Source organism: Octopus sinensis, linkage group LG28 (assembly GCF_006345805.1).
Source record: "Octopus sinensis linkage group LG28, ASM634580v1, whole genome shotgun sequence".
In the NCBI taxonomy this organism is placed as follows: domain Eukaryota; kingdom Metazoa; phylum Mollusca; class Cephalopoda; order Octopoda; family Octopodidae; genus Octopus; species Octopus sinensis.
Genome location: NC_043024.1, coordinates 1,074,598 through 1,089,597, shown reverse-complemented (window position 1 = coordinate 1,089,597; position 15,000 = coordinate 1,074,598). Strand labels below are relative to the sequence as shown.

At 39.5% G+C, this 15,000-nt stretch overlaps 1 protein-coding gene across 8 annotated transcripts in view; it reads right to left on the bottom strand.

The window, feature by feature from the left end:
- LOC115225699 (RNA-binding motif, single-stranded-interacting protein 2) overlaps positions 1 to 15,000 on the bottom strand; it is a 255,751-nt gene that overhangs the window by 230,783 nt on the left and 9,968 nt on the right. For 6 of the 8 annotated variants that reach the window (XM_036514627.1, XM_029796614.2, XM_036514626.1 and 3 more), the window contains exon 2: positions 6,202 to 6,668. In XM_036514627.1, coding sequence (XP_036370520.1) covers positions 6,202 to 6,321 — 120 coding nt within the window. In that variant the 5' untranslated portion in view covers positions 6,322 to 6,668. Of the gene's footprint in view, positions 1 to 6,201; positions 6,669 to 12,472; positions 12,581 to 12,962; positions 12,980 to 15,000 lie in introns of those variants that run through there. The other 2 variants (XM_036514623.1, XM_036514622.1) reach the window with 2 other exon arrangements.

Below are 15,000 nucleotides of genomic sequence, written 5' to 3'. Positions count from 1 at the left end.
GAGCAGAACCCCAAGGAAACATTCCACTGGCTTGAGGAACCCCTGTGCAATAATTTAATAGTCTTTTACACACATATCTGCACAGGAGAATTAAAAATTACTGCCGATTTTAGCAGTTTTGTAACTTCTTGCGGAACCCCTGGACTGTACTGGCGGAACCCTGGTTGAAAACCACTGGTATAGACATTGTATATAGGTGCACGTGTACATACAAAAGGAAAAAAGAGGCCAATACAGGGTGTAGGGTTTGTATTAGCAGGGGGTAGTTTGTGACTGAAGCATTCATCACTCCGAGTCTTATTAGCACAAAAGCATGTGTCTAATCCAGTGTTTCTCAACCATTGTTTTTTATCTATGGTCCCTTTCGATTCCTATTTTACATGGGTGGACCCTCATAGCCATTCAATGTTTTAAAAACCCTATTATACAGGGTGGGTCAAAAGTCACGCACAAAGGAAGTTCAAATACACTCTGGAATTGTCAAAGACATGCTTAAATATTTCTAAAATTAAATAAAACGAATAAAATAATGATGAATACAAATGCAAACGAAATTATTATTATAATTAATAATAATAATATAATAATAATAATAATAATAATAATAATAATAATAATAATAATAAAAAGTGCCCTGAAGCAGTACCAGGCAGTGGCTCTCATGGCTTCTGATCTTAACTGATTGGAAGTGTTATCATGTATATTGTTTTGTCTTGGTATAAAAGATGAACTTACAGCAAATATTCTGCTCAATACCACAGATCTGCTTGTCAGTTGTTTGACCTTAATCAGTTGAGCATGCCCCTTGGTGGCTCACGATATGTGCATCTCTGATCACGAGCAAAAGTAGTGGGGGGGAGGCATCATAGCCATGTGTTGAGAGGGATTCTTTGGGGTTTGAATAATTCACCTCTGGAAACATGGGTGGTTTTTTCAACATCCTTAAACAACCCTTATTCAGGGACCTTTTGAGTGGGATGGGTTACTCGACCAGAAGAAAATTCTAACTGGGCTCCACCTGCAAGGTCATGTGCTGTTTATCTTGATATGAGATCACCATGTCGCGCAAATATGGTTGTGATGCATGTGCCTGGTGTACCCTTATCAGACAGGTAGTCATGATGGGTATATTGGGCTTCGTATATTTTACCCCAGTGTCTCTTTGATGGCATGCACTGCTCTCTCACTCAATAATAATAATAACAATAACATAAAATTGCAAATGTTTGGTGCGTGACTTTTGGCCCACCTTTTCTTTTTATAATTAAATTTTTTAGGAATTGTATTTTTAAAATTGTTAAGATATTTTGTGCATTGTAGAAGTATAACCAACTTATTGCACATGAGTTTTAACAACAAAATCTTGTATGGAACTCCAAGGGCCGCCATATGGACTCTGGTCAAGAACCACAGATCTAATCAGTTATACATATCTATATAGATGAAACCTCAACTGCCTCGCGACTTGAAAGCTGGGTTTTTATTAGTTATTAGTAAACTTAGGTCCCATTGGTTGAAAGAGGTATCAAGGTAAAAAAATTACTGCCCAAATCTGATATTAAAAACAGTGCAGTGAACAAGCCAGGTTGTAAAGATGCAACCAGCTGAGCGCTGATGGCAAACTCGGCTAATACCGACTTTCGTCAACAAGGGAGATAACTCTAGCCTTTCCACGGTATCATTTCCCCAGTCAGACGGCTGGAGCTAATCCATTAATATCCTTCTGCACTGAAAGTAACTCAGGAGCAATACCCTTCAGTGAGGGTAATTAGAAATCAGCTCTGATATCAGGGGCTGCTTGGGGAGATGTAGTTTCTAAGGCAGGGCTTGCAATTACCATATTTACAGGCATATAAGACCCACTTCCTTCTACTTTAAAATGTATCAGAAAACAGTGCTGTGTCTAATGTAGGCACATCATGGATGGGAGACCGAGTGTTGTACGCTAGGGTGCCGCAGATGAGCCCCAGTCCACTGGGCACAACATTCTTTGACACCAATAATAAAATATGGAAAACAAACCGAAATATCACAGGCTGTCAACACAAACTTATGAAAAATTACCCTCACCCTAACCCTTACTTGTTTCAAGTAATTCAACTGTGACCAAGCTGGGGCACCGCCTTCAAGAATTTTTAGTTGAACGGATCAGCCCAGTGCTTACTTCAGTTTTTTTTCTTTTTTTTCCTTGTTAAACCCGGGTCTTTTTCTATTGGTCTCTTCTGCAGAACTGCTAAGTTATGGGGATGTAAACACACCAACACTGGTTGTCAGGTAGCAGTCGGGGACAAACAGGCGTGCACACACACACACACACAATATATATAGGGAGAGCTTACGGAAAAAAACAAAAGACGAAGACAGGTGGTGTACAAAACAAACAGATGTATTACTATAAATGCTCAGGAATAGAAAAAGTCTTTTACATTTTGAGCCTACGCTCTTCTTCAGAAAGGGACACAGAAAACAAGGAGAGAAACAAAGAGAGAAAAAAATGTGTGTAGTGGCTAACGATCTATCATATCTATATATATATAGATGGTTGGCGTTAGGAAGGGCATCCAGCTGTAAAAACACTGCCAGATCAGACTGGAGCCTGGTGCAGCCCCTGGCTTCCCAGACCCCGGTCGAACCGTCCAATCCGTGCTAGCGTGGAAAACGGACGCTAAACGATGATGATGATGATATATATATATATACACGACAGGCTTCTTTCAGTTTTCGTCTACCAAATCTACTCACAAGGTTTCATCGTGACACAGTGTGACAAGGCTGGCCCTTTCAATTACAGGTATAACAGTTTTGCCAGCTGAGTGGACTGGAGTATGAAATAAAATGTCTTGCTCAAGGATACGATGCCCCGCCAGGAATTGAACTCCCGACCTTACAATCTTCAGCTAGACACTCTAACCACCAAGCTACGTGGACAAAACTTTCGGCTTTATACTCGTTACAGAATATGCATCAACACACCTGGATTAAGATTTTAATTCACTCCTTCCATCAAATTGATGTTGTCTGAACAGGTGCATTGTGTGCCACACATCAGGTGTTGAAGTAATCACAGAGTAAACGTGAGATGAAGTGTTTTGCTCAAGAACCCAATGCAGTACCCGGTCTAGGGATTGAAACCACGATCTAGTGTTTGGGAGTGCAACCCACTAACCACCAGGCAATGCACCTTCAAAAGTTGCCAAGGTACCAAATGGAAACTCACACAGAGGAAAGCTGAGAGTTTGTTTATTAGAGTAGGAAGTTTATGTTGCACTTGAAAGCTCTTGTCAACCAGTTGGGAAAACAATGGGCAAAGAACTGAATGTGCTGAAATGGCCGAGAGATGCTTGCAAGAACAGAACTTGTACTTAAGAACCAAGGGATATACTACTACTACTACTACTACTACTACTACTGACAGCTGTGTGAAGTGTCACACTCTAATGGGGGAGGGAACCTGTGGGAGAGGTAACCCCAAGAAGACATGGGATGAGGTAATGAAGCACGATTTACGAATGTTGGCCCTCACAGATGCAATGACAAGCGAATGAGACCTTTGAAGATATGCTGTGCTTGAGAAGACCCATCAAGCTAAGTGGGATCATAAATGTGGTCAATGCCGGTGTTGTTTAACTGACCTGTTAAAAGCACCCTTCAGTTGTTGGATGATATGCTGTGCTGTTGTTGTTGTTGTTAAGCAACAAGAGGGGTAAGGGTGATTAGGTGATGGTGTAGGGCTTAGGGGCGGGAGAACCCAGACTTTGGGGAAAAAAAAAACTTTGGTTGTCATGTTGTAGTCGAGGGCACTTTGTTGACACCTGACACCACTGGGCGGTGGCCCTCGAAGTCGCTGGAAGTGGAGATCTCCAGGTCCAAATTCTTGAACGGTTATGCTGTGCTTGTGAAAACCTTGTAGTTGTAGCCGATGCTGGTGACACGTAAAAAGTATTATTTACATGTTGGGCCTCATGGAGACAGTGACAGGTGACCAACACCCTTGGTGATATACCGTGCTTGTGTTGACCTATGAAGCCAAGTGAGACTGTAGTCGTGGTCAATGCCAGTGTCAGGTCAATGGTACCTGTGCTGGTGGCATGTAAAAAGCACCCACTACACTCCAAGATTGATTGGTGTTAGGAAGGGCATCCAGCCATAGAAACCTTACCAAATCAGATTGGAACAAAGTGCAGCCCTCTGGCTTACTAGTTTGCAGTTAAACCGTCCAACCCATGCAGCATAAAAAGCAGATGTTTGATGATGATGATGATGATGATGATGGTGTGTGTGTGTGTGTGTGTGTGTCTCTGAGTCTGTTTTTGTCCCCCACAACCTCTTGACAACCAGTGTGGGTGTCTTTATATCCCTGTAAATTAGTAGTTCAGCAAAAGAGCCCAATAAAATAAGTATCAGGCTCAAAAAATAATTTTTTTTTTTAATTAAGTTTTGGGGTCAATTTCTTTAACTAAAACCCTTCAAGTGCCCCAGCATGGCTGCAATCCAATGACTGAAACAAGAAAGAGTGAAAGATTCTGACACACAACATCTCACACCTGACAGAATCCAAATTCAATGTTATTTTTTATGTAATACAAAAAATAAAGTTTCACATTCTGCCAAAAAGCCAGCAGTTTTAGTGGGGGGAAGGGAGTCAGTCAATTACATTAACCCCAGAACATGACTGGTATTTATTTTCTTTATCCCAAAAGGATAAAAGGCAAAATTGACCACAGCAGTATTTGAAATCAGAATGTAAAGCACCAGAAGAATTGCTCCTAAGTAGTTTACCTGATGTACTACTTTCAATTCCTGGACCAGGCAATGCATTGTGTTCTTGAACAAAGCACTTCATTTCACATTGCTCCAGTCCACTCGGCTGGCAAAAATGAGTTAATCCTCTGACAGACTGGCATCCCATCCAGGGGAATAATATCTATGCCATGGAAACTGGCCCTTCTGAGTTGGTATGTCTCCGTCGTCATCGTCATCATCATCATTTAATGCCAATTTCCCATGCTGGCATGGGTTGGATGGTTTGGCAGGAGCTGGCAAACCAGGGAGCTGCACCTGGCTTCACTGTCCGTTTTGACATAGTTTCCATGGTTGGTTGCCCTTCTTAACGCCAACCACTTTACAGAGTGGCACTGGATGCTTTTTACGTGGTACCAGCAGCAGTGAGGTCTGTTTTGGCATGTTCTAACAGCTGGATGCCCTTCCAAATGCCATGGACTGGATGCTCTTTATGTGGCACCAGCACTGGCAGGGTCACCAAGTAACTTTGTAAGACAAAGACCCATTGAGGTGGGGAATATTGGAGGAGGCGACCTTGTGCCAGGTGATGAGAAGTCAGAGTGTGACAGACGGGTAGGAACAGGTGTCTTGCTGTAGAGGAGGTACATGGTTACCCAAGTCAGTGGGAGAGAGAGGAAGAGAGAGAGAGAGAGAGTGGAAGAAAGTGAGAGTGTTATAGTGCAAGAGAGAGAAGGGTGAGAGTGAGAGAGAGAAAGAGATGGTGGGAAAGTGCCAGGACATACCCTTAAGGTACAAGGATCAGAATATAAATCAGATGGTTGTGTATTGCAAAGGGTTACACGAGTAGGGTGTAGGGACTTCACACGAATGCAAAGAGTGGAGAGTGGGGATGGGATGCCCAGCTGGACTGGGCTGGGCTGGACTGGCTCCTGTGCAGGTGGCACATAAAAAACACCATTTGAGCGTGACTGTTGCCAGTACCACCTGACTGACCCTCGTGCCGGTAGCACGTAAAAGCACCCACTACACTCTCGGAGTGGTTGGCGTTAGGAAGGGCATCCAGATGTAGAAACTCTGCAGATCAGACTGGAGCCTGGTGCAGCCTCCTGGCTTCCCAGACCCTGGTCAAACCGTCCAACCCATGCCAGCATGGAAAGCGGACGTTAAACGATGATGATGATGATGACTATAAGCACAAGGCCTGACAGTTTTAGCAAAAGGGGCCAAGTAAATAACATCAGCCCCTGCACCCAACTGCTAGCTTATTTTATTAACCCTGAAAGAATGAAAGGAAAAGTTGCCTTTGGTAGAATTTGAACTCAGAATGTACAGAGTCAGAAGAAAGGTTACTAAGCATTTTGTCTGACACATGATACAACTCTGCCACCTCCCCCCCCCCCACCTCATCCAAAAACTAATGAAAGAAGCAAAATAATAATAACCAAAATTAAGAATTACCTTTTTCTCCATATATGGCCCTTGCATTGATGGCACCCTGTTATCATATTGTCTGTGTTGGTTGAGCCTATCAACCCCTGGAGGGCCATCAACAGGGCTCTGGGAAGCATACCCATCCATATGAAAATGATTAATGGTTCCTCACCAATAACATTGGGTTGGCGCAGAAGAATGTGAAAATCACAAGAATTACCGAAAGCACTTTCGTCCACCCTCACAGAATTCAAAGGATTTGTTGAAAGCAAATGCCTTTTTTCTCTTTTGGTTTTGTTTTTATTTCAATGAATTTTTTCTCTCCTTTTTGTCTTGACTATTTTTCTTTTATTTTTCTTAATTTTCCATTTGTATGGTTAACAAGACACAGAAGATTTTGCCTCGTCTTTGAGGATATCTGGTTTCCGTTTTATATCTAAATTCTTGATGGTCTCATCAGACTGCAAAGAAGCCTCTCACTTGTAGCTCTCAATCTGAAATAAGAAATCAATTTAGTATTAGTTAAACAATAACAACAAAAAACATCATTTTACTTTATAATTTACTGATTTACTGGAAGACAGCCATTTTACTTGGCTTGACATGTCTCATCAAGTACAGCAAATTGCCACATCTCTCAACCCCTTGTCATCTCCTCAATGAAGCCCAACATCTGAAGATTCTTTCTCACGACTTAGCCCCACGTCTTCCTAGGTTTACCCCTTCCACAGATACCTATTTCTTTACTACCCACAAGGGGCTAAACACAGAGGGGTCAAACAAGGAGAGACAAACGGATTCAGTCGATTACATTGACCCCAGTGCGTAACTGGTACTTAATTTATCGATCCTGAAAGGATGAAAGGCAAAGTCAACCTCAGCAGAATTTGAACTCAGAACATAGCAGACGAAATACCTATTTCTTTACTACCCACAAGGGGCTAAACACAGAGGGGTCAAACAAGGACAGAAAAACGGATTAAGTCGCTTAGATCGACCCCAGTGCGTAACTGGTACTTGATTTATCGACCCCAAAAGGATGAAAGGCAAAGTCGACCTCGGCGGAATTTGAACTCAGAACGTAATGGCAGACGAAATTCAGCTACACATTTCGTCCGGCGTGCTAACGATTCTGCCAGCTCACCACCTTATTCCACAGATATCCTCCACAATTAAAGCTTGGCACTTCTTTATGCAGCTCTCCTCATCCATACACATCACATGACCAAACCATTTCAGTCCCCTCTCTTGCACACAACATCTGATGCTTCTTGTCCCCAGTTTTCCTCTTAAACCATTTACACTCGTCACGCATGCACACTGGCGTTACCCATCCAGTGGAACCAGCATTAATACAAAAAAGGATAATATTTTTTCCCCCGCCTAAAAGGGAATGCTGTGTTAGAACACAGAATACTGCAATAGTTTACCACGAGAGAACTTCTCATGCAGACTTGTGGTGCAGATAAGAACTTGTAATTTCTTTTTCCTTTTCATGTAATCAACCTAATTAGGAATTCCTTCTGTATTGGTCTAAATAGTGTCAGTGTAACAAGTTGTGTCATTCACTCTCATTTTTTAACCAAGCCTCTTAATCTCTGTCATGTGGGAAGGTTATAAGCGTGAACAATGCTGTGTACGAATATCAAAGGATTGCCCCAAAATACATCTCTGCAAAAATTTCATTAAAAAAAAACAACATTTTCTAGTAAGTTGTGCAGAAACAAGTCGGAAGGAGCTATTTTAATATAGTATAATAGTTGGCCTTCTTGTTGCACCCTCTTAAACATCTCACACCCCGGGTAGGAACCCCTTTTCTACATAGTCACCAAACTAGTCAAATCTGAGCCTCTACATGGTCATTCAAACTACAAGAAACAGTAGCTGAATCTCCCTTAAATCACTATCCTTTATAGAAGCAAAAGATACATTAATGTAGTTGGAGACGCCTCCAAAAGAGATGGGTGGCCATGACAGGAATGTCTTTGATTATGGGTCTACTCAATCAAGGTTAACTTGGGGTTAAATAACAAAACCTAGCAAAATTTCTCTCAACAAAGTCACGACCATCTTAAAAAAGAGGGTCACAGTTTTAAGGGGTACCCAAACTGACATACCTACACAAATGTGCCCCACCAACTTTGTTTCTTTTTAACTTTCGGAAAAATTGATATTTTTCAATGAAATTTTCTACGAATACCCTTCAGATGGTGCAGATTATGATTATAAGATTTTAATGTGAATTTTTTTCTTCCGAGGCTGGAGAGAAACGTTTCGGAAAATGTATACGTGTCAACTTTGTTTCCACATAACTTTTAGAAAAATGGATACTTTTTACTGTAATGTTCTTCAAATCCCTTTCAGAATGTGTAGACTGTGATTGTATCAGAGTTTAATATGAAAAAAAAAAAAAAAAAAGGGGGGTACTCTTGCACACATACATACTGACCCACATCACATATATCTATAAAATGGAACATGAAATTTCGAAAATAAATTGTGATGTATGTCAGTACCTAACAACTTTTATTTTTCACATTAAATTCCGATAAAATTATAACCATCTCAAAGGTATCTGAAAAAAATTTCGTTAAAAAATACCCATTTTTCTGAGAGTTATAAGGAAGCAAAGCCGACTTGTGTGAATTTTCCAAAACTCCTCTCCCCGACCTTTGGATAAAACTTTTCCCAACAAATTCCGATATAATCGAAATCTGCACCTTCTGAAGTGTATTTGTAGAAAATTTCATTACAAAATATCCATTTTTCTGGAAGTTTTGAGGAAACACAGTCGAGAGGGCACACTTGTGTAGGTATGCCCCAGGACTTTTATATTTCTTTATTACCCACAAGGGGCTAAACATGGAAGGGACAAACAAGGACAGACAGAGGGATTAAGTCGATTACATCGACCCCCAGTGCGAAACTGGTACTTTATTTATCGACCCCCGAAAGGATGAAAGGCAAAGTCGACCTCGGCGGAAATGTCCCCGGACTTTTAGCCGGACTGGTTTATCTTCTGTTTTGTCTTTGCTTAGTTTTTTGTCTTTTTGCTTTTCGAAGATAAATTGATTTTTCGGTTAAAATAAAAGTAACATGATTTTTTCTTTAAAGATAGAAGTTTATTTGTATTTAATTTTATTTTCATCTAAATACTGATATAAAATAATGTATTTGGTGACGCGACACACCTGATCACATCTTCAAAAGACCCACACAAAAAAAAAAGGTGCGTCAAACATTAATAAATCAGATGATATAATTAACTATAAAGGTCCGAGTTCGTGTCCAGATATATATATACGTGTATGTAAATAGTTATATATGCGTGTATGTATTAATTAATTATCTACATGGTTAATATTAAGCAGGAAGGTTACAACCATTTGCCAACATCCGGTCATTAACAACAGTTCGACTTCTCCCAATTAACTGCTAATTAGGAAACGGGGTATTAATTAAGATGCCTTAAAAGGTATAACAACAACATATATATGTTTTTTTTTCTAATGTTTAAAGGAAAACCAGACATCTATGTTATTTATGTGTGTCAGAAGCATCGTAAATACATGACCATAAGCAGATAGCATCACCATCACTGCCGTTGCAACCAACTCTTTCATTTTTTTCTCTTTTCGCCATCACCGTCGGCAACCAAAAAACTTCTGAAAGTACTTTAAAAACTACCAGAGTTCTTTGTACTTTCTACATAGTTGTTCGACATGTTGAGAACTCTTAACCACATCTATTTCAAATCGCACCTAAATTATCTTAAGTATCTTAGACAAAGAGAGACAGACACTCGAGGTCCTTCGCCCTTGGATCTGTTGGATCCAGGGCGGACTTGAGGCTAAACAACAAGGATAATATAATCCTAGATAGACTTATGTCTGAATAAGAGACGGTGTATTCATGACTAGAACAAAAACCTTTGCTATGAATATAGGCTGGCCCGGGGTTAAACAAAAACAAGACGGGACACTGAACAAAGTCATATACAGCGTTATGCCTGAATAAAAAGTGGATGGCTACGACTGGAACGGCTATTGTCATAGTTCAACTGGTTAAGGAATTATCTGGGGCTGAATAACAACACTAATATGTTAACAACGATGTGCTCAGAATACATTATCCAGTATCTGTCCTTTTAACATTATGCTGTGTGGTTTTGAGAGAGATTTAGCTGTTATTTCGAGCGCGGTCAGTGACAACATTAAAGGCTCTCTCCCGCCTCGACCCAACAGGGAACCTCTATACAGTGACTCGACCTGCTAGAAATAATAATAAAACTCCCTCAAACCACACCCTATTGTTGGCTAATTTATTGAGATACATTGTATAGTGTTATTCTATACGTTACAGGATGGTCACGGTTGGAATACTTTCAATCATAAATCTGCTAGCTCAATCAGAACTGACCTGGGGTTAAGCAACAACTGATTAAAAGTTAGTCCCAAACTTTGGCACAAGACCCAGCACAACTGGAACCTGTTTTGTCGACCTCGCCAGAATTTGAGCTCAGAACATCAGGATGGACAACTATTATTATTATTATTATTATTAGCTGAGAGAATCGTTGGCAGGGCGGACTAAATGTCTAGAGGCATTTCATCCGTCTTTACATTCTGAGTTCAAATACCACCGAGGTCGACTTTGCCTTTCATCCTTTCGCAAAACGATAAAATAATTACTATTCTAAGTCCTGGAGTTGATGTAACCGACAATGCCCTCGCCTGGCCACCCAAATTTCAGGCCTTGTGCCTATACTAGAAAAGATTATCATTATTATTATTATAGAAACTGAGGAAGATGTAGATTGATGGTAGGATGGAGGTGCCTTATGAGGGTCTAATTAATGTAGGTCCGAAGATGTATTCTGGGTGAAAGAGTGCGTGGACGTTCAGGTCCGTAATGACAGCCCGGTGCCCCTATGTCAATGTCTGAGAAGAGAGGCTTTACAGTAAAATTAACCGTGTTTATGCTAGTATCACACACAAACTTAGTTATCTACTTACAGGTTGGTATGTATACATACATACATATATATATATATACACACATACATGTGTGTATGTGCATATGTGTATTTCACGTTATTTATTTATGTAAAGGTTTATTATATATATATATATATATATATATATATATATATATACACACACACATACATGTGTATATATATATATACATACTGACATACATGTATATATATATATATATATATAATATATATACACACACACACACATATATATATATATACATACTGACATACATGTATATATATATATATATATATATAATATATACATACTGACATACATGTATATATATATAATATATACACATACACATATATATATACACACTGACATATATGCATATATATATATATAGAAGAACTGAGAACACACGAAGTATAGAAATACATATATACCCACAAATATATGGTCTGTATGTATGCTTATGTATGTCGGTACGAATTATAGATGAGTCCGTGCGTGTATATGTGAACGAACGTATGTTTGTGACAAATCTAATAGGCATGAACACAAAATAACACTTGCATACCTATCTATATATGTACATATTTATATACACGTGTGAGTGTGAGAGACGAGCAACGAAGACGACGGCTTCATGTAAGGGCTGTGATGAAGGATTATTTCATGACAGACATCCCAAGGAAGTGAGTTTTATGGTAAAACCAGACGGTTATACATCGTGTCCATCGATGGGGAATTTAGCTTAAAGATTGTATAGTTGAGATGTGTGTATACGCAAAGGTATATACATATGCACTTATAGAGACATGCTTACATACACGCATACCTTTTCCCGTGTTCTTCCTCTTTTAGGCCATCAAAATAGTTACGTACGCGCGCGCGCACGTGTCTGTCTGTGTACGTATGTACGTATATATATATATATACACACATACTTCAATGCAGTTATATATTCAACATAAACACATTAGTATGGGTATATCAGTATATATAAGTGATGGATAGATAGATAGAAAGATAGAGAGAGAGATAGGTATATATATATATATATATATATATATAGATAGATAGTAGATAGACAGATAGGCGAAGAGACAGAGAGATAAATAGTTAGATATACATAATAGAGACATACAATATATATATATATAATATATATATATACACATAGGCATCAATGCAAGCATACATTCTATATAGAATGTATATTAATATGTAGTAGACATGAATATATATATAAAATAAGCTATAAATTCAAATATATACATAGATATATACAGATATATACACACATATCTTCAAGGAACAGTTTTGTTTTTCGGTAAAGGATGCCCCGATCCAGCTCGAAGGAAGCGTAACAGACATACAGGCAGATGCACATACACACACACACACATATATATACATATACTCGAGTACACACACGCATGCACACACTAGCAATTATAAACAATTACGTACATCGACACGTGCGTGTGACACACTACATGAAGTCACGCATAAAGGCGTATGTAATATACATACATGACTACAAATCATACACATAACCTACAGCAAATGTACTGAACAAGAAGCATATAAGCACAAACATACATAATATACGAGCATAAACACACATATGTATATATATATATATATATATATATATATATACACACATAGGCATCAATGCAAGCATACATTCTATATAGAATGTATATTAATATGTAGTAGACATGAATATATATATAAAATAAGCTATAAATTCAATATATACATAGATATATACAGATATATACACACATATCTTCAAGGAACAGTTTTGTTTTTCGGTAAAGGATGCCCCGATCCAGCTCGAAGGAAGCGTAACAGACATACAGGCAGATGCACATACACACACACACACATATATACATATACTCGAGTACACACACGCATGCACACACTAGCAATTATAAACAATTACGTACATCGACACGTGCGTGTGACACACATACATGAAGTCACGCATAAAGGCGTATGTAATATACATACATGACTACAAATCATACACATAACCTACAGCAAATGTACTGAACAAGAAGCATATAAGCACAAACATACATAATATACGAGCATAAACACACATATGTATATATATATATACACTCACTCACACACACAACAATGTAGAACGAAGCAGATTTGTTTGGGAGGAATGAAAAAAAAACATGGCCAAATTAAGAGACATCTTACTCAGATTATACCTTCGTATCCTATCTAGATGACAATACACGTTAAGGTAAAGCCGTATACACACATTTATTTATATTCATAACATATTTCTGCTCCTCTGCATATATATTATGTATATATATATGTATATAATACACGCGCGCGGTTGTACGTGTGTATAATGAAATATATGATATGGATGTGTGTGTATCTTTCGGGGTGATGAATGGATCTTCGTCGGTCGACAATGGGGATTCGTTTATTTGGCCAACTGAATTACCTGCTCCTGAATTAATATATAACTGGTTGAGTATTCCACGGGCATGGGTATCGTTAACGTAATTCCCTGGCAGAATCAGCGTGACAAAGCCTTCCTTTTCAAACAGAAGTACAATATGCCGGACGGAATGCTTTGCCAATTTTTTAAAAAAATTATTTTACTGTCAAGTTAGGGTTTTGACCAGAAGATATATAGAGAAAAATCTTATTTTTACTTGTTTCAGCCATTTGACTGTGGCCATGCTGGAGCACCGCCTTTAGTCGAGCAAATCGACCACAGGACTTATTCTTTGTAAGCCTAGTACTTATCCTATCGGTCTCTATTGCCGAACCGCTAAGTTACGGGGACGTAAACACACCAGCATCGGTTCTCAAGCGATGTTGGGGGGAACAAACACAGACACACAAACATATGCACACACATACATATATATGTATATATATATATATATACGATGGGCTTCTTTTAGTTTCCGTCTTCCAAATCCACTCACAAGGCTTTGGTCGGCCCGAGGTTATAGTAGAAGACACTTGCGTAAGGTGCCACGCAGTGGGACTGAACCCGGAACCAGGTGGTTACAAAACGAAACTTCTTCCAATAAATTCTTCTATACTAAGGCTACGCTGTGAGTGTTTATGTGTATCTGAAGGCAAATGGCCCAGTGGTTAAGGTAATGCACTAACAATCGTTACATCATGGGTTCGATCCCCAGACTGGGTGGTATGTTGCGTTCATTCCGCGTTGCTTCAGTCCATTCGGCCGTTGACACTGAGTAATCCCGTGACAAAACACCCTTCCGCTCACTTGGCCAGCAGGTGTGTGTGTGTGGGGGGGAGCATTAGAAAGCTAAAATAACATGGAGAAGTGCATTGTGACCAGCGATATATAACAACCGATGGTATTCTTTTGCTTGTTTCCGTCATTTAACTGCGACCATGCTAGAGCACCTGTATCAGTTTTGGCAGGAATTTTATGGTTGGATGCCCTTCCCAACACCAACCACCCAGCAGAGTGGACTGAGTGCTTTTTACGTGGCACAAGCACAGGCGAGGTCAATTTTGGCAAGGTTTTTACAGCTGGATGCCCTTCCAAATGCCAACCACTTTACAATGTGGACTGGATACTTTTTATGCAGCATCATCACCTACACATAATTCATCATCATCGTTTAACGTCCGCTTTCCATGCGAGCATGGGTTGGACGATTTGACTGAGGACTGGCGAACCAGATGGCTGCCCCAGGCTCCAATCTTGATCTGGCAGAGTTTCTACAGCTGGATGCCCTTCCTAAAGCCAACCACTCCGAGAGTGTAGTGGGTGCCACCAGCACAAGAGCCAGTCAGACGG